This window comes from Balearica regulorum, chromosome 28 (assembly GCF_011004875.1).
Source record: "Balearica regulorum gibbericeps isolate bBalReg1 chromosome 28, bBalReg1.pri, whole genome shotgun sequence".
NCBI classification, from domain to species: Eukaryota; Metazoa; Chordata; class Aves; order Gruiformes; family Gruidae; genus Balearica; species Balearica regulorum.
Genome location: NC_046211.1, coordinates 2,707,782 through 2,725,631, shown reverse-complemented (window position 1 = coordinate 2,725,631; position 17,850 = coordinate 2,707,782). Strand labels below are relative to the sequence as shown.

The following is a 17,850-nucleotide window of genomic DNA, read 5'->3' as shown; positions in this document are numbered from 1 at the left end:
TATATGTATAGGCACTTAACTCATCAAGCACCTATATATATATATATGTGTATATAAAATCATATATATAATTTTTCTCCCACCACCACCGCTTCCCTGTTTCCTACCCCTCGACTTCTGCTCACAGATCCTGGACCCTGATTTAGAACTGAACCAACAAGTTTCACAACTTGGCAGAGACAGTTCTACAGCAAAAAAAAAAAAAAACCCACAAAAAAACTAAACAAAAAAAAATTAATAAAAATCGCCTGAGATTTTTTTTTCCCTTCAGTTACAGGAGACTTTATTTTCATCGTAATAATGTTCCTGGGAACATCCCCTCTTCTGCTCAGTTTGCTGCCGCTTGCTCCCGGTTGCTGCCTCCACCCCGGTATGGTCTGCTCGAGCCATCCTCGGTCACCGGAGGAGAGGCTGAGCTTGCCACTCTTGGGGCGGGCTGCTCCGGTGCTCTGCGTCGATAAAGATCCACTTTCGATCTTCAGATATCGGGTGGAAGGGCGTGAAATGATGTGCCTCCACCATTTTGCATCAACGGTAAAATATTACGTAGGGGCAAGAGGTAGATGGAGGGGTGGACGACGTTCCTAGGCTCTGTAGTGGATGCTGATGTTTTGGAAAAAGTAAAAAAAAAAAAACCAATAATAATGCTGTGCTAAAGGGACACTGTCAGGTCGAATTTGTACTCACCTCCTCCCCAAAGCTTTAAGAAATCTCCGGCCACTTGGTTCTCCCGGCCCTGTGGCGTGCACAGCCGTTTGCACCGGGACCGGGTCGGGATGTGAGCGCTTCCCGGAGGAAGGTGCCGTATTTTGGACCCGCCGGTGTGGGTGCCGTGTGGGAGCCGTGGGCCGACGGAGGGCCGGGGGTGCTGGCCAGCCCTGCTCCGGCCGGACTCCCAAAGCCGCCGCGGCCCGGTGCTGTCCCAGGGCACGGACGCGAAAGCCATCCTCCCCCCCTCCACGCCGCGTTGAAGCGTTGCCTCGGCAAACGCTTCAGAGCCCTGGCCAGCTCTGGCCACGTCCTTTCTGAAACTGGCCCAGTTCTCGTTCCAAATCTGGCTTTGGTTTGGTCCCAGTAAAAGAAGGGGAAGGGAGAGGGAGAACGCTTCTGTTCTCCGGGCAGAAACCTCTCCCTTCCCCGTGCGCACCACCTCCTCCGTCATGTCCCGTGCCCCCCACCCCAGGGTTGTATTTTAACCGTTCATTGTGCAAAATTCTCCCGGTGATGTCGAGAGAGCGGTTGGGGCAAGAGCTGGGTTGCGGGGGCGGGTGGGGGCGGGCGGGGAGGGGGGGATCCAACCACCCTTCGAAGGGGCGTTTGGAAATGTTCGTGTTGGTAACGGAGGGGATTTAGCTGGAAACTGCAACGGCAAATGCTTCCCTGGCCGAGTCCCCCGGGGCCGATATGTTAGTTGAGTGACTAGTCGTTCTTGGCTGAGTGAAGTCTGTTCGTGGTAATGTGAGCAAGTTTTTGATCAATGTCTTTATTTGATGCCAGGTTGTGAAGAGGTGGGTGGGAGTGGGGAGGGGGGAAGGAGACACCCGTGTCGGGGACCTGGGGTGGGGGGGACCTATTCTAGCACTGACCCTAGGGAGTGGGGAGGGGGGGAAGGAAGGGGGGGCTCTTGTCTGCTCCTTTTATCTCCTCCCTTACCTTAACAAGCGAAAAACGATGTAAAAGCCTCCTGCATGCTGAAAATGTTAGAGAAAAAAAAAAAATCCTTTCTTTTAAAAAAGAAAAAAAAAAAGAAAAAAAAAAAAAAGCGGAATAATGACCCAAACAAACGTCCATGCTTGCTGATCGGAACCGGAGGGGGGGGGCTGTCCGTCTGTCCAGGCAGCGGCACGTCTGCCCCTCTCTGCAGACGAGGTTCCTACTCAAATCTCCAAGTTGGCCTTTAATAAAATCTTCAGTTCCAATAACCTTTATATATATATATATACATATATATATACATATACATATATATTAAAAGAAAGCTTGATGTAGCAGTTCTAGTTTAAAATGAATAGAAGTATTTCGGCCCCTGTTTTATTTTGATTTCTCCTTTTCCCCTGCTTTCCCCTGTCCGTCCGTCCCCCCCACCGAGTCCATATTTTAATGTAGCAACTTTGGAAGAAAGAAAAACAGGCGCTGTAAACGCACCGAGAGCTACCTCTGGCCTGAGAGGGGGCTGCACGGCGGGGGGGGGCTCGGGCAGTGCGGGAGAGCTGCGGCCCCCGCTGCTCCCCGGCCCTGCCTGTTAGCATCCATGGGGAGCCCGGTTGCGGGGCTTAAACAACAAATTTGCGTAACTTCTTTTTTTTTTTTTCTTTTTTTTTTTTTCTCTCTTTTTAAATATATGTATATATATAAAAATCTTAAAAAAAAAAAAAATAAAAACAAAAAACAAGAAAAATGCCCATGACCTTAACTATTTGCTCTGACTTGTATCTTCCTTGATAGGTGACTAAAAATGGCTTGTTGGTCTAATTCACCAGCAATAACGTTAACTAAAGACAGACCCCTCCTCCCTGCACCCTGCCCTTCTCTGCGGCAAGGGCCGAGCGGGGTTCCCCGCGCGCAGGTCTGCTTTCCTCCTTCCCTCCTTGCAGTAGGAGCAGCAGCGTACAGCAGCTAGGCTAAACCTCTCTAGCTTCGACCGCCCTCAGCATCCCTCCCAGGACTCTACGGGATAACCTTTTCGGGGGGCTAAATTGATAACGGGGCGCCCGGGGAAGGAGGGAGGCACGCGGTGATGGGACACGGCAAGCGAAGCCGGGTTTCGCCCGGCTCTCCCTCCCTCTGGTTTAGGAGCAGCAAAACCCTTGCGGGGAGCCTGGTCCTCAAGACACCCCCCCCCCCATCCTGCAAATCACTCGGGGGGGGGCTTAAATTTACGGCTTAGCAAGCGGCCCGCCGAAATCGGGTCGGCTCCCGGCAGCGGTAAAGCAAAGTACGCGCGGCCCGGCTTGCAGGATGGGACCTCGCGGGTGGCCCGATGCAAAGGGACGCTGCTGGTTTCCCCTCCGCGCTGCTGGTCAGGCAGGGGAGCGGGTTGTTCCCGAGTGTTTCCATCTGATGGTGGAGCCAGGGTGGGGACCCGGCTGAGGACCCGACCGTGACTTGCCGTGCCCGGATGAATGCCGGTGGCTGTCTCCCCTGGGCACTCATCCTGCTGCAGGGCTGAGCCGCGTCGGGGCGCTTTTACGAGGCAGGCGACACAGTCTCTTAGTTGCGAGCGATGGGACGGAGGGCAGGTCCCCAAAAAAGCCGGGGGGACTCGGAGCATAGCAGTGTTGGAAGGTGCTGAGCTGTTAGCAGGAGGCTTCCAGGTCCAGGCAGGATTAGACCCGCAGGGGGATGGAGCGGCCCCAGTAAATGGGACTGACTTGGTGCCAGCCGCCCCAGTTCAGCGCGCCGCTGGGATTTACACACGCGCTTTGCCAAACCGCAGCCGATTTCGGCGCTTGGTGAAACCGAGGAGCGGGGGGCTCCGGTGCTTTGCTGAATTTGAGACTCATCCTGCAACCTTTCCTTGTGGACGTGACCTCCCGGGTAGTGCCGAGACAGCGTCGGAGCTGTGGGAGCGGGGAGATGCGGACGGGGTGGCAGCGGGGTGCTCGGCGGGAGAGTTTCGGGGTGATGGCTGCGCTGCTCTGCCGCGTCCCCAAAAACCTGCTGCGTCTTCGGCCGGGGTTTGCGAGCTGCCGCGGAGGGGACGGGGGTTCCTGGAGAAGGGCCGATGCGGGGGAGAGGGTGACAAAACGTAACAAAGGGAATGGAGGGTGAAAGTAATATCATGCTGTGATGTCATCTTCATCGACATAAATTATATAGAGAATAGTGTGTATTATAATACATAACAAAAGAAAAAAAAACCAAAATTGGATTTATATTTAATGAGGAGATACTATAAAAATATCTTGTCCTAGCTCCCATTTGCAAAAGTATTTTTCAGCTGGAGGGATAGCTATTATTTTTTTCTCTTTTCTTTCTTTCTTAAAAAAAAAAAATAATCTCCATACATACAAAGGCTCAGACTGTTAATATTGTGAACCTCTTAAATCAAAATGCTCCAACCTGTTTATTTGGTATTTGAAGGGTTTATTTTGATGCATTTACTGGTGTTTTTTAAAGAGAGAGAGAGGAGGGAAAAAAAGACTAAGATTTTAAAATTAGAACATTTCTTTATAATTTAATATTCTATTTTAATAAATGCATTTATTACATGTAAATGTAGCAAGGAACTGGGCTAATAAAAATACTTTTTATTAGGTAATTTATTATAAGAAAAAAGGATATTTTATTTTATGATAAAGTGATCCTTAAAAGTTTAGAAGGTTTAGAATATATGTAGGTTAAAAAATACATTTGTATCCAGAGTATTGCTTAAAAAGTGTTTTTAATATATGTTTCCTTTTTTGTGTGTGCGTGTGTGTATGTAAAAGGTGATAGTTATGGTGCAGATAGCCCTTTCCAGAAATAAGAAATTAACAGTTGGATGTATTTAAAAACAGAAAAAAAAAAAAAAAACAAACCCTGAAAAAAAAAAGGTAATTAAAACCCAGAGAAGTAGAAGAGAAAAACCACTATGAATCAAAGCCCGCGCGGTCGTTTCGAAGCCCCCGTCCTGTGGTTGCTCTGTCTAGCGCGTCCCTCTGCGAGGTCCGAGCACGCCGAAAACGGCTTTGCGGGCTCAACCCCCCGGTTGCAGAAACCCTCCGGGCTCGGGGGGCGGGGGGTCTGTTCGGCCCCCGGCGAGCCCCGACCCCGTCGCAGCGAAGCACTTCTGCGCGTCCCCGGGGTTCCCCGGGGGGGTCCGGCTCCGACCCAGCGCCCCGGGGCAGGTGCTGGGCGATGAAGGTTTGCTCTGGCCGTGGGTTATTTTGGGGAGGGCAGGGGCTGGGGAGGAGGCTGGACGCTCTCAGAAAGCAAAGCTTGCGGTCCGCACCTCTTCGGCCCTCCTCCTGCTCGTGTTCCTGCCAGCGCCACGACGGGCCCTATCCTGTCCCAGGGAGAATTCTGCCCTTCATTCGGTCCGCGGCGGGGTTTCAGAGCGCCCTGTGTAAAACCGCTCCTTCTCGGAGGCGAGAGGACTTACGGTCCTTCCCGCAGCCTTGACGGGAGGGACCGACGGCCGCTGCCAGCCTGGACCTCCCCGGGACAGGACCGCGGTGGGCTGCTCTGCGGACCAGGGTGGTGGTTGCCCTCCGTTGCCTCCCTTTAGGCTTTGGCTCTTTTTCTTTCTGCGGCCGAGCGGGCTGCAAGGACGGGAGTATTTTGTCCCAAGCCTGATCTTGCAAACATCCGTCGTCGTCCTTTTGGACCTAAGGGCTTGTGCAGGATCGGTGCCCAACGGCAGCTGCTTTGGTGCTCTGAGCAGCCAGGGGATGAGCCAGCTCGTGCAGAGCCCCTGGCCAGCTTCGACCCCTCCTAGACAGGGAAACGTTCGCCCTTTCTGCTCCCTCCCGCCCCAAACCAGCGTGGGCACATCTCGTGGAAGACGACTAACGTAAGGACAGCCCGGAGCGAGCGGAGCGTCCCCCCGCTTTTTAGTCGGTGAGGCTCTGAGCTTGCAAAGCACGTGCTTTAATCCAGGAAAGCACTTAAGCTTCAGCCGCATCCCGGAGTGTTTTGCAGGATTTTGGCCCAAGGAGCTGCTCTGCAGATGGGCTGAGCAACCTCCCCGTGGGCTGGGGGGGGGGTGCGAGGGGGGGCGTCCCGAACCTCCGCCGCCACAGCAGCCCTTGTCCCGCTCCCCTTCCCAAAGCAGCGGGAAGATGGGGAGGGATGCTTCTGCTCTGTTGCCTTTCAAAGAAGCATTTTAAAATAAGATTTTTTTTTTGTTTGTTTGTTCGTTTGTTTGTTTTTAACCAAAAAGGAGAAGAAGAAAAAAAAAGTTTGAGTTGATGGGTATTAAAAAAAAAGTTAATAATAATAAACGTTCAAATTTATTTCATATAATCCTAGAGTAAAGATTAAAATAAAATTAACTAGTTCAAATAGTAGATGCTATCCATATTGTTTAATCTATAGTAGATCCAAGTGATCCCAGACAGAGCAGAATGTAAAATAAACTTGTAAACAAGATCAGCTATCATTTTTAACTTCCCCAGAAATTCCATCTTTTTTTGGTACTATTTTTCTGAAGCAAACAAATAAACGAATGAAAGCCTAACAAAATAACAGACCACCGACTGGTACCTTCTGTCAATCAAAGTCCTGAAGTTATTTTTATAGAGGGGGAAAAAAAAAAAAAAGGGATCTAATAATATGTATTTTTTTAAAAAGATACGTTTGGGTTTTTATGTTGGTTTTTTTAATAAAAATATAAAGATTTGGCTAGTCACTGAACAAAATATGAAAGTTTTAGGCCATTATTTTTGCCTTATTCTGACCTCCAGCCTCAGGCTTGGAGCATGAAATTTCAGAAAAAGAAATGTTAAAAGTTGCTGTTACTTTTCTTGCGCTGTTCTTGCTTTTTGAATTTCTCCAAGCACCGCGGGCGTCGGAAGGTCCCGGTGACGGGTGGGTGGGACCGTTCCTGGGTGGGAAGGGGAAGGAAAGGAAAATTGGATGAACTCCCCTCTGTAACGTGACGGACAGAGCTCGAAGGCAGCGAGGTGCTGGTGCGCAGGCGCGGGGCTGTCAATTAGGCTTTCTGCCCTCGGAGCCGGGCAGTAGACTTAGGACTTGAGGGTTGATTTGGTCCCTTTTGGTTTTTTCTTTTTTTTTTTTTTTTCCTTTTCTTTTCTTTTCTTTTTTTTTTTTTTGGTTATATCTCAACCCGGTGAGGAAGCATTGCGCCAGGGAGACGATGTGCGCCTTAGGCCGAGCTCGTTTTTCTAGCAACCGGCATCTTTCGGGATGCCAGATTTGGTTTGTTGGGTGTTTTATCCTTTAAGGGAGCTTGCGCTCAGCCTGAAATCATCGGGATGGAGCGCCGGAGCCGCGGGTGAAATGTTTGCAAAAGGCTCTGCTGGCCTGGGACGTCCTTCCCGCGGCTGTGCCGGGCCACGGCGTCCCTGCGCCCGCAGCTTTGCTTCCCGACGGCCGGCCCCACGCCGTCCTGCCCTCGGCAGGGTGACGCTGGTGGCCAGCGCTTGGTTTTCGGCTGTGAAAGCGAGGGAGGAGGCCGGAGGCTGTTGACGCATCGGGCTCCGCGGCCGGACGCCTGAGTCCTTGCAGTGCCGAGAGCGGTGGGGAACGGCTCCCCGAGCCGGCGGATCAGCGTTCGGGCGCAAAGGCTGGACGGCTGGTCCATTCGCACGGAGGGAAGCTTTTCTGCTGACGGCAAATCTGCTTTGGGCAGTTCGGGGCAGGGGAATGTAGCCCTGGCACCGGCGGTGGGGCAGGATGAGGCCCGTGCACCCGGCCAGCGGGTTAAACCCCGGTCCTTACGTTTCAGAGCCAGGCCAGCGCTTTTCGCCAGAGCGTCGGTGACTGCTTTTCGCTGCACCAAAATCACCGTTTACACGATATAACTCGAAAATAAACGACCTCGCGTCAAATCCGTTATTATTAGAGAAGCAGAGCGTTGCAAAGAAAACACTCTTGAAAGGTGGTTACCTCTGGGTTTAGCTTTTGCTCCTATCCTCTGTGTCGTGGCTCAGCTGTAGCGAACCCAGGGATGTCCCTGCAGTTCAGGAGCATCCGCAAGGATCCCAAAGCCTTCGAGAAATGCAGCGGCTGCCCCTCGGTCCCTCTCCTGCGGACGGCACCGCCAGCTTCTGGGGTGGGACGAGGCAGCCGCTTACCAGCATTCGTTCAGCAAAGCCATGCAATAGGTTAGGACAGGAAGCGAAGACGGTTCTCGTTCGGTTTCTGCGTATAGCACTGTGAATCAGAGATCGCTCCACGGGACTCTGCCCGGCACGCCGGGGAGGTTTCAGAAAGCAGGGCACCGTGTCTCCCGCGCTTTCGGAGGGGTTCGTGCTTGGTGGAATCAAGCGCCTGGTCCTTCCCGGCAGGGGCGGCGAGGCGGCCTGTTTGCTCTTTCATTTTTGTTTTACCTCATTTTTATTTTTTTTTTTGTTTGTTTTTTTTTGGTTTTGATACTTGAAGAAGAGTCAGTGATTGACATTGTACAGTGATGCCCTGGACTGGACAGTGGATGCACTTTATAGTAACTTGTATACTGATAGTGGGGTCCCATCCTGCCTCTGCCGAGCCCGCAGCAAGGTTTCCTTGGTGTCAGCACCGGCAGGAGCAGAGCCAGGATGGGCTGGTTCTTCCAAAAAAAAAAAAAAAAAAACCAACTTTTCTAGGATGTTAGGGAGCAATCTCTGTATTTTATTGTGGGTTTTCACATACTGTAGAAACTCGAAGTCGCGTTCTGCTGTCAGCTGAGCCGCTGGAAAATTCAGCCGTGATTGTGCTGGGCTTCAGTTTTGCCTGTGCCGTGATGGCTGGAGACGGTGGAGGTTGGGCAGCTCCTGCCTTTCCTCCCGTGTTACTCACTCCTTTCAATGGGGTTACTCTACTGGAATCTGAAGTCGCTTCAGCCCTGGCAGGCTGCGGCGTTACCGCTGGATCCGCTCCAGCGTCGCTTCAGGGCTGCTAATGGAGCAAATTGAAAGTCACCCCCAGTAAAGTGACACTAATGTAAAATCTGGAGTTGTTCCACTGGTGTTTGTGCAGGGATTTATTAAAAAAAAAAAAAAAATAAAAAAATGAAGTCACCCTCCAACAGTGGCACCGGTTTACCAGGCAGCTGATGGCAGAACGTGTTTTCTGGTCTTGCAATGATGCTTTTGAAACAACTTGCAGAGAAACAGAGCGGCGAGACAGAGCAGCGCTTCATGGCCACAGAGATCTTCTCTCGGCTCCCGAGAGCTGGGACGGGGAGACACAGTCGCAGGCTGCTTTGCTCGTCCGTGAAACGATCAGCACCTTTTTTTTTTTTTTTTTCCTCCTTATGAGCTAATCATAAAAAAAGGGGGGAAAAAAAAAAAATCAGGGGCCAGATTCTGTTTCGCAATTGAGGATTTGCTCCTGGGTTAAAGGCAGTGTTAAGCAAACATGAAAGGCAGCGGGCACGAGTGCTGACAAATCCTAAACTAGCAGGTCTGTTGGAGCCGTGGCCGCTGTGGAGCCCGGTCGCAGTGCCGTGCCGCAGAGCCGACTCGGATCCCAGCCCCAGGAGAGCCAGGGAAATCCCCAGGGATGCCCGGAGCAGCCCCCCAGGCATCCGGCTGCACGGTCGAGAGCCTTTGGGGCTGCAGAGGGTTTCCTCCGGCTCTGCCCCGGTATCAAAGAGATCCAGGCTCCAGCTTGCTGCTGTTGGGACTCTGGCAAAGCAGCTCCGGTGGGATTTCCCACGTAAGACGTGAGCTAAAACGAAGCCCAAGCCACGGGGGGAACCATCAGCAGCCGATCTCGGCGATACCCACGCAGCGGCAGCGGCTTTCAGGGGAGCGCAGCCCTCCGCCAGCCCTTCATGGCTTTTGCTTGACCAAAACCACCTTAGCTTTCTCTCGTCCTCGCTGAAAAAAAACGCTGTACAAGTTTGCGTGTATCCGCTTTCCCACGGATCCGGGTGCTATCACACCGTTTTACTCCACGGTACTACCAACCTCGCGCTGAGCCAGCCGGCCACAGAGTTGCCCAGTGTTAGCCTGGCCGTCCTGACTGTGTGGCCCTTCCATTTAAAGTCCATTCCCTATTTTGTTATATTTGCTTTTTTTTTTTTTTTTTTCCTATCTTTTTTCTTTTAACGTCATAGGAAACCTGTAGTCGGGATTGTTACTATTGGAAACCGATCACATGTTCCATCCAGGTATTTTCATCTCTCCGGCGTTACGCAAAAATAAAAGCCTGAGAGAGAGATATAACCGAACATAGAAGTAGAGTTAGGCTCGTTGTCTGAGTTTTGAGGCATATAGTATAAGGGGAGAAGGAAAAAAATTAAAATAAAATAAAAAATTAAAATAATGATGTTGCACAACTTGTAGAAAACAAAGAAGGGAAAGGGTTAATGTATTAAATGTGCTAAATTACATTAAGAACTTAATTTTATTAAAGTATTATTACTTAAGAAACTTGGTGTCTGCTCTTGGTTTCTGTCTCCTCACGCTTTGGGGGGGGGGGGTCCAGGGGCGGTGGTGGGGACGGGGGCCCCGGCCGGACTGAGCAACGGGGGGCTGTGGGGCTGTACCCTCCTACCAGCCCTCCCGGGTCTCCCGCCGAGTTTCACGCCTTTAGCAACGCTTCTCGGGGTTCGTTAGAGCAAAGGAGTTTCATTTGCAAGACTATCAGCTGCCCCGCACCGGCTGCCGTTCCCAGCCCTGCGGGAGCACGGTCCCACGTCCATGAGCCCCGCATCCAAACCTCTGCTTTGCTTCCCCCTTCCCACTGCTTCATTCCAGCAGAAATCGTATAAAAAACTGAAAAACCTGGAAAAAACCCTGAGCTGCTGAGCCTGAAAGCGCCTCCACGAGCCTAAACGAGCTCGGCATCCCGCGCGTCCGTGCCCGCGCCCGGCTGGATGGCACGTCTGCCGGCGGCGAGCCCCGAGGGACGCTCGGCTCGACCCCTGTCCCTTTGCGGAGCCGGGGGCATCGTCCTTCTCCCGCACACCCACCTTTCCTGGCTGACATCACCTCTTGGCACCGCGTTTCGGCGCGGGCAGATGGTGGCGCGGAAGGGGTGGCGCTTGGCGGTTCTCCGGCTGGTCTGCGTAGAGCCGTGCCTCTCCCAGCTGGTGCGGGCACGGGGCAGAGTCCGGCCGGGTCAGGTAATGGCTGTCAGTCCCTTGGGGACGGCCACCAGCCGTGCGGGGACACAAACGGTGCTGAGGTGACCTGAGTCGCTCGCCTGGGGACGGAGCAGTGCCGTGGTGCGGGGACACGCTGTCCCGGGACGGCTGGAGCCAAGGGTAAGATGCTGGAGAGTTGGGGTGGCTGCGCTGTCAGTTGGAAAAAAAAGGGGCAACCTCAACCCAAAGGGGGGGGGGGGGTGGCCCCCACCGGCAGCCATTTCTGCACGGGCACCCCTGTTCCACGGCAGCAGGATCCAACCTGCCCCTCTGAGCCTGAATGTCAAGTTCCCCCCTCCAGCCTCCTGCCGAGACATCCCCCGGCCCAGGCTACAGCTGCACCTTCCTCCCTGCCCCTCCTCCTCCTCCTCCTCCTCGCCTCCCATGCCCTTCATCGCCTGAGGATGGTGCCCAGCACCCGGCCCAGCTCCTGGCCTTCAGGAGGGACCCTGGCAGAGAGAGAAAGAGCCTCCAGCAGCAACTTTATTTGGGGATTTTACCCAAATTCCTGTTTCATCGATAAATCGCACCCCAAGGCAAGACCCTGGCACAGATCCTGCCGGCAGAGCCAAGTGAAATGGGGTGACCGGGGGCAGCCACAGAGAGACAGAGACACACCCCCCCCCCCAAAAAAAACCCCCACACTGTGATGGGGGGCACGGTCCCAGCACTGGGGTCAATGGGAAGGGACGAGCCGCCGCAGCACCTGCACACCCCTGTTGATTGACAGCTGCCAATCACCCCTGAGAGTGGCACTGGGCTCAGCAGGGTGCTGTGCCCACCCCGGGAGGTGCCGGCTGTACCCCAGGCAGGGGAAGGGGTCCCGGCCCGCCAACCCCCCCCAGTGCAGCAGCCACCCCATCTAGTGACAGCCACGTCCCCAGCCCAGGCCACGCTGTCACCGGCCACGAGCAGCAAAACACTCGCGTGGAACGGGCTCACGTCCCACAGGAGGCTCCTCGCAGCCCAGAGCCCCGTGTGCCACCACCCGGGGAGACACGCAGAGGGACCAGGTGCCCCCCCCCTCAGCACCCCATCCCTGCTCTCAGCCCACCAAAGCCCTGGGACCCCCTTGTCCCCTCCTCAGGGCCCCCCACAAAGGCTATGCCCCCCCCCCAGATCCCTGCTCCAGTCTCCCTGGACTGGGGTCCCTCCGGGCATGAGCGGGGAGTCACCCCCCCCCCCCCCCCCAATCCCACACTGGGGTGTCCCTCAGCACCCAGAGGCACACCCAGCCCTCGGTGTCGAAGGGGCAGGGCTGGGTACAACCGGCTGTTGTTGTTGCTCACTTCACCGGGCAAGACAAAGGTGCACCCAGTGTGTCCCCCCCACCCCACCCTGAAGGGCTGCACCCAAAGGTGCCACAAAAATGTGGCACCAAACGAGGGAGTCGCAAGGTTTGGGCTTGTTCAGTGCCACCCTGAGTCACCCAGTGATGGCACCTTCAGGGCTGGGAAAAGCAGGGACACGAGGGGATGGCATGTCCCAAACCACGGGAAGAGAAGGGAGAGACTCTGATGCTCCCCTACCTACCCCCCCAGTTTGTGTAGGTCCTACATAAACACAGGGAGAGCAACACACAGGCAGCATGATGGTGCACACAAGAGCAGCCGTGCAGAAGCCCGACCTGTTCTGGGGAGCTGCAACGAGCAGAGGTAGAGGGTGAGAAACGCGATGCCAGCACATGCTGGGTGGTGGTGGGGGTGTCAGGGTGGGGGCACCCCAAAGGGCTCAGATGTTCTGGCAGCAGGGTGCCTGCCTGCCCTCCTGCTGCGTGGGCAGCACCCGGATGGGCTCGATGGTCGTGGTGGGGCCAAACTCTGAGTCCGGCTGCCCAGTGATCTGCCTCTGTGACACGATGCGGTAGATCTCTGCCAGCAGAGAGGGAAAAGAAGGAAGAAAAAAATTCTTCAAGTATTTGTTTCAGTGGGGGACCCGCCCCCTCCCAAAACACACAGCTCAAGGCGTGCAAAGCCCCACAACTCTCCGTCCAGGGGAGCAGAATCCCACCCCAGAACGTACAGCCAGGGTCCCCAGCAGTGTCCTGGGAGGACACAGTGTCTGAAACCATCTCCATCATCCCACCCTCCCTCTCCTGGTTGCCCCTTACCCGAGAGGATGTTGTGGAAAGCCGTCTCCACGTTGGTGGAATCCAGAGCAGACGTCTCAAGGAAGGACAGCCCGTTCTTCTCTGCAAGGACAGGACGAGCTTAGGCGGGTGCCGTGAGCTACAGCTGCCCCGGGATGGGATGGGACGGGCCAGGATGGGGGAGATACCTGCAAAGCTCCTGGCCTCATCGGTGGGCACAGCCCGCAGGTGCCGCAGGTCGCTCTTGTTGCCCACCAGCATGATGACAATGTTGGCATCAGCGTGGTCCTGCAGCTCCTTCAGCCAGCGCTCGGCGTTCTCGTACGTCAGGTACTTGGCGATGTCGTAGACGAGCAGTGCTCCCACCGCCCCCCGGTAGTACCTGGGGGACAGCAAGGGGACAAGGTCACAGCAGGGCCCCAGCTGAGGGACACGGGTGGGGAGCAAGGAAACTCACGCTGAGGTGATGGCCCGGTACCGCTCCTGCCCGGCCGTGTCCCAGATCTGAGCCTTCACGGTCTTGTTGTCCACCTGGATGCTCCTTGTGGCAAACTCCACCCCGATGGTGCTCTTGCTCTCCAGGTTGAACTCATTGCGGGTGAAGCGTGAGAGCAGGTTGCTCTTCCCCACCCCAGAGTCCCCGATGAGCACAACTGGGGGGGGGGGGGGCACAAGCACAGCGTCAGCCCCCCGGACACCCACCAGAGGCATTTGTGTCCTGCAATGCCGACCATCCCAGCCTGGCAGGGATGGGGATCCCCCGCCATCGGCTCCCACCCCAGACCCCACTTCCATTTCATCCAGGGAGAAGCCACCAAGTGAGGGGGCTGCAACTGCAGAGCCACACTGGGGGAACAGGACCAGCAGCTTCCACTCATCCCAGTGACACCCCAGCTACCTGTAAATACCCCCCCCAGGTCAATTCCTGCCATCGCCTGGAAGTTGCCGGGGGTTTCCGCCCTGCGCTAGGAAGGCGCCGTATGCACCTAGGTACACAAAATGGGCGGAAAACCAGAGACAGCCAGGCCAGAGAGGCCAAACAGAACCAGGTCTCCTATTTCCAGCCCAAGCTCCAACCCTGAAGGCACACCAGAGGACTTCAGACCTGGTCTGAAAGGAAGCATCCTCCTCCTCCTCCTCCTCCTCCTCCTCCTCCTCCGCTGCTACTGGTCCAGCCCGTGCGCTGGAAAGTCCCTGGGTGTGGGTTAGTTAAGTGCATTTTCTGCGTGTCCCAGATCTGGCTGGTTCCTGTAAAACCTGGTGCAACAGGCTCCGAGGAGGCTTTATCACACCGCTCCCCTGTCAAGTTTGTTGAGTTTATTACTCAACAGGTTTTTATTTTTTTTTTATTTATTTTTTTTTTTATTTCCCCCACTGCCAATTCTTCATTCTCCAGGTGCACTCAAACGCAGCCTGCTTCACTTTGCCCACCCTTGGGGGACACTTCTCCCCACCAGGATCAGACAAGAGCAGGGCTGAAATCACAACCATCCAGTGCCCACGCTGGAGCAGCGACACCAGCGAGGGACCACCGAGCATGCCACGCCGCTGCACTCGACAGCAGGACTGCATGCTGCAGAATTTGCAGGAAAAAAACCCCACATCTACAACTTATTCGAGGCTCAACAGCCGCCATCCTCCGAGGATGTCGCTCCATATCCTGGACAACCCCATCCCCATCAGCTCCAGCTCACGGCGACTTGGCTCCCTTGCACGGACCGGGACGCAAAGCTTCCGACAACGCAGCCACCCCCTCGCCAAAACCCTTGTCGCAGAGCGGCCAGCAAACAGCGTTGCTCCGCTAAGCCCGGCAGCGAACGGAACGGCTCCCCGTCATCACCGAGGGCGGCTGGAAGGCACCGGAGCCTTGCTGACAGTTGCCGTGTCACGGCAGCCAGCAACGGAGGGAAGGGTGGCTCCTCCATGTAACGCCGAAAGCTGCTGCGCGCTCCGGGGAGGTCCAGGAGGACCATGACAGTCTGGGCCACCCTGGACAAACTGGTGGAAAAAATGCAGGCTAGCCGTGAGCCAGGTTCATTAACGCCTGCTGAGCCTCGCTGCTTTGATCCGGGCTTGGTGTTTAATCAACGGGGAAGTTGCCACTTCCCCCCAGCTCAACGGCCACGTCCCCTTTCCCCCCCCCCCGCTCCCCGCAGCGCCGTGCTCCTGCTGCCTGGGTGACCTGGGGACAGGCCCTGGCTGCCAGGAGACAGCGCTGAGTACAACCGGGGGAAACTGAGGCACGAGCGTGCCGGGCTGCATCGCTCCTGCAGGCAGGAAAAGACCTACCGGGCCAGGAAAACTTTAGGCAACCAGGCTGGGGGAGGGAGGAAGGAGCCGAGTCATCCCGTGCGGGGCACACGCTGACTTTGCGCAGCCCCTCGCACTCCTGCGGGCTCTGCACCACAGCAGGGATGGGTTGGATGGGGCAGGGACCCAGCGGTCTCCGGGACACCTCGACGCAGCAGGGGTACGTGCTCAGCCCCATCCCCCTGAGCCCGAAGGGCAAGAAGGACTCGAGCCGCATCCTCCACCCCCAAAAACATTTGACACGCTCGGTCCTCGCTGCCTCCGAACACGCAGCACGAGCTGTTTAAAGCGGAGAACACGGATCCTGCGAGACATCCCTGACGCATCACGTCCCACCCCAGGGGTGGGGATGGAAACAGCCTGGAGCTCTGCACAGACGCCCTGAGGAAGGGTCCAAGGAGCAGCCGTGCCCAGGGCCGTTTCTCATCCATCCCGAGCCCCTCCAGCAGCATCGAGGGGCTTCCCGTGAGCACAGCTGGAATTTGCATTGTGCTTTGCAACGGGAGAAGGCAGCTGATGCTCCCGTCTCAGTGGAAATCAGGGTAGCGCTGCTTCAAGCGGTGACCACCTCCCATTTTTCACGGGGAGAAGCCGGTCTCGGCAGAGCCACCTAACCCCAGAGCGCTCGCCCAGTTCCGTGCCCCCAAAAATTGCATCTCCCTTGGACTTTGCTCCAACTTCAGGAAGGATGAGCAGACCTCGCGTTCAAAACCAAGTTCTCTTTTTTTTTTTTTTTTTTAGGGACTCCAGAGACCACCATGAGGAAGGGAATGCAGAGCCCAGCGCCGAGCTGCTCTCAGCCCTGGTTCCTGCAGGATCACGGGGAAGGGACGGGCACCACAGGAGGACAACGTGCCGGGGCCATCCCAGAGCCGTGCTGCTGGCGCAACGCTGGCCGACGGGCAAAGGACACGCGAGCCGGAGGAGCCCAGGCGCCTCGCTCCGAGGCACGACCCAGCTCCGCCTGCATCAGAGTTTTTTCCCCCCCCCTCGCCAGGTCCCAGAATAACTCGGGAGAGGAGGATTTTCCTGGGCAGGGGCCAGGGGAGGTGTGCGAGGAGCCAGGGGCTACCGTCGTGTCGGTGACTGGGATTACTCGGGGCCTTTCGGGCAGGGTAGGCTGACTCACAGCTGGCCGCCGGGTGATCTCACTCCCCAGGTTTTATTGCTCAGGAGGTTGTGACGTTGCCAAGCTGTCCCCTGGCTTCCCCCAACGCCCGCTCCAGCCACGGCACGGCTGCCGGGAAACGCCGCGTGTGGAGGGGATGGCGGCTCACAGGGGGATGCTGGGCTCCTACAGCCGGGAAAAACCCAACATTGCACCTCCGAGGGCCCAACCTCGTCCCCCCTTGCGCACCAGAGAGGTCACACCGCGACCAGCACCAGGAAGGACAAGCCCTGCATCCTTTCCCCTAACCGCAGCCGGGCGAGCGGCACAGTTTTTCCTCTTGGGATTGCTCACTCAGCCCCCCAAACTGCTCCTCCCACCCCAGCCACACAGAGGAGAGCACCCAAACCCACCCAGAGGGGCCAGCACAGCACCCAGCATGCCACAGGGACCAGCTCCCCCCACCACCCCACATCCTCAGCCCATCCCCAGGGACCAGCACCCCATCCCAGGCACAGCCACCCCTCCCCTGGATGCTGAGGACTCCGGACTCCTCCTGCAGCAGTAACGAGCTGCTTTAATTAGCACCAGGGCCACAAACAGCCACCCGCACCCAGCAGCCATAGACCAGCTCCACGCAAACCCTCAGACCACGGCGGCATTTCAGCCTCCGCCCTGAGGCCCCAGCACCACCAAGACCCACCACCCCTCTGCCCAGCACAGGGGAGCACCCCAACAAGTCCCCCCGCCACCCCCAGCACTGGGAGCCGTGCGTTATATCCCAGTACAAGCCACAGCCCCGGCTTCCAGCTCCATCCCGAGGGTGCTGCAGGGAGACGGCACCACGCAGCAGGCTGAGCCCGTGCACAGCTCATTGCAGGCATGGCCAGGGCAGCGCAGGCAGGGCCAGGGCACCCACCTTTGAAGAGATAATCGTACTCATCGTCCTTGCCCCGCATCTCACCCAGCACCACAGCCCCACTCCCACTGGGACAACTGGGATTTCCGGGCCTTATCCAGCCCTGCGGGGACCCTCCCCCGTGTCCCCATTGGTGGCCACAGCCCTTCCTCCTCACACCCATTGGCGGCCGAGGCTGTCTGTCACCGCCCAGGTGTGCTCACCGGGGCCAGGTAAGGGGGGACAGGTCCGGGGCTCTGCTCCCCGCTCAGCACGGCCAGGCCGGGGGCTCTGCGTCGGGGTGTCCTCCTGCGGAGACGTTACGGGAGTGGAGCACCTCTCCAGGAACGGCTGGAGAGCTGGGGAAGAGAAGGCGGAGAGGGGATCTGATCAACGTTTCTAATTATCTAAAGGGTGGGTGTCCATGTGATGGGACCAGACTCTTCTCAGTGGTGCCCAGTGACAGGACACGGGGCAACGGGCACAAACTGGAACACGGGAAGTTCCATCTGAACACGAGGAGAAGCTTCTTCCCTCTGAGGGTGACCGAGCGCTGGGACAGGCTGCCCAGAGAGGTTGTGGAGTCTCCTTCTCTGGAGAGATTCCAAACCCGCCTGGATGTGATCCTGTGCAACCTGCTTGAGGTGATCCTGCTTTAGCAGGGGGGTTGGACTAGATCATCTCCAGAGGTCCCTTCCCACCCCCAC

General features: G+C 56.2%; 1 protein-coding gene across 1 annotated transcript; it reads right to left on the bottom strand.

Moving 5' to 3' along the window:
• Positions 1–9,980: 9,980 nt before the first annotated feature.
• Positions 9,981–17,269, bottom strand: LOC104639009 (ras-related protein Rab-11A). The gene is made up of 5 exons (XM_075736964.1): positions 17,165–17,269; positions 13,285–13,480; positions 13,016–13,209; positions 12,849–12,929; positions 9,981–12,609 (listed from the first exon to the last, which is right to left on the bottom strand). The coding sequence occupies exons 1-5, from the start codon at positions 17,202–17,204 to the stop codon at positions 12,470–12,472; spliced, it is 651 nt and encodes a 216-aa protein (XP_075593079.1). The 5' UTR covers positions 17,205–17,269; the 3' UTR covers positions 9,981–12,469.
• Positions 17,270–17,850: the final 581 nt, after the last annotated feature.

Excerpts from the sequence above, each read along its gene's own strand:
- LOC104639009 (XM_075736964.1), bottom strand. The coding sequence starts at position 17,204 with ATGCGGGGCAAGGACGATGAGTACGATTATCTCTTCAAAG. Across the intron at positions 13,210-13,284 it reads TACCGGGCCATCACCTCAGC|GTACTACCGGGGGGCGGTGG; the intron begins GTGAGTTTCCTT and ends GCTGTCCCCCAG. Across the intron at positions 12,930-13,015 it reads TGAGGCCAGGAGCTTTGCAG|AGAAGAACGGGCTGTCCTTC; the intron begins GTATCTCCCCCA and ends CTGTCCTTGCAG.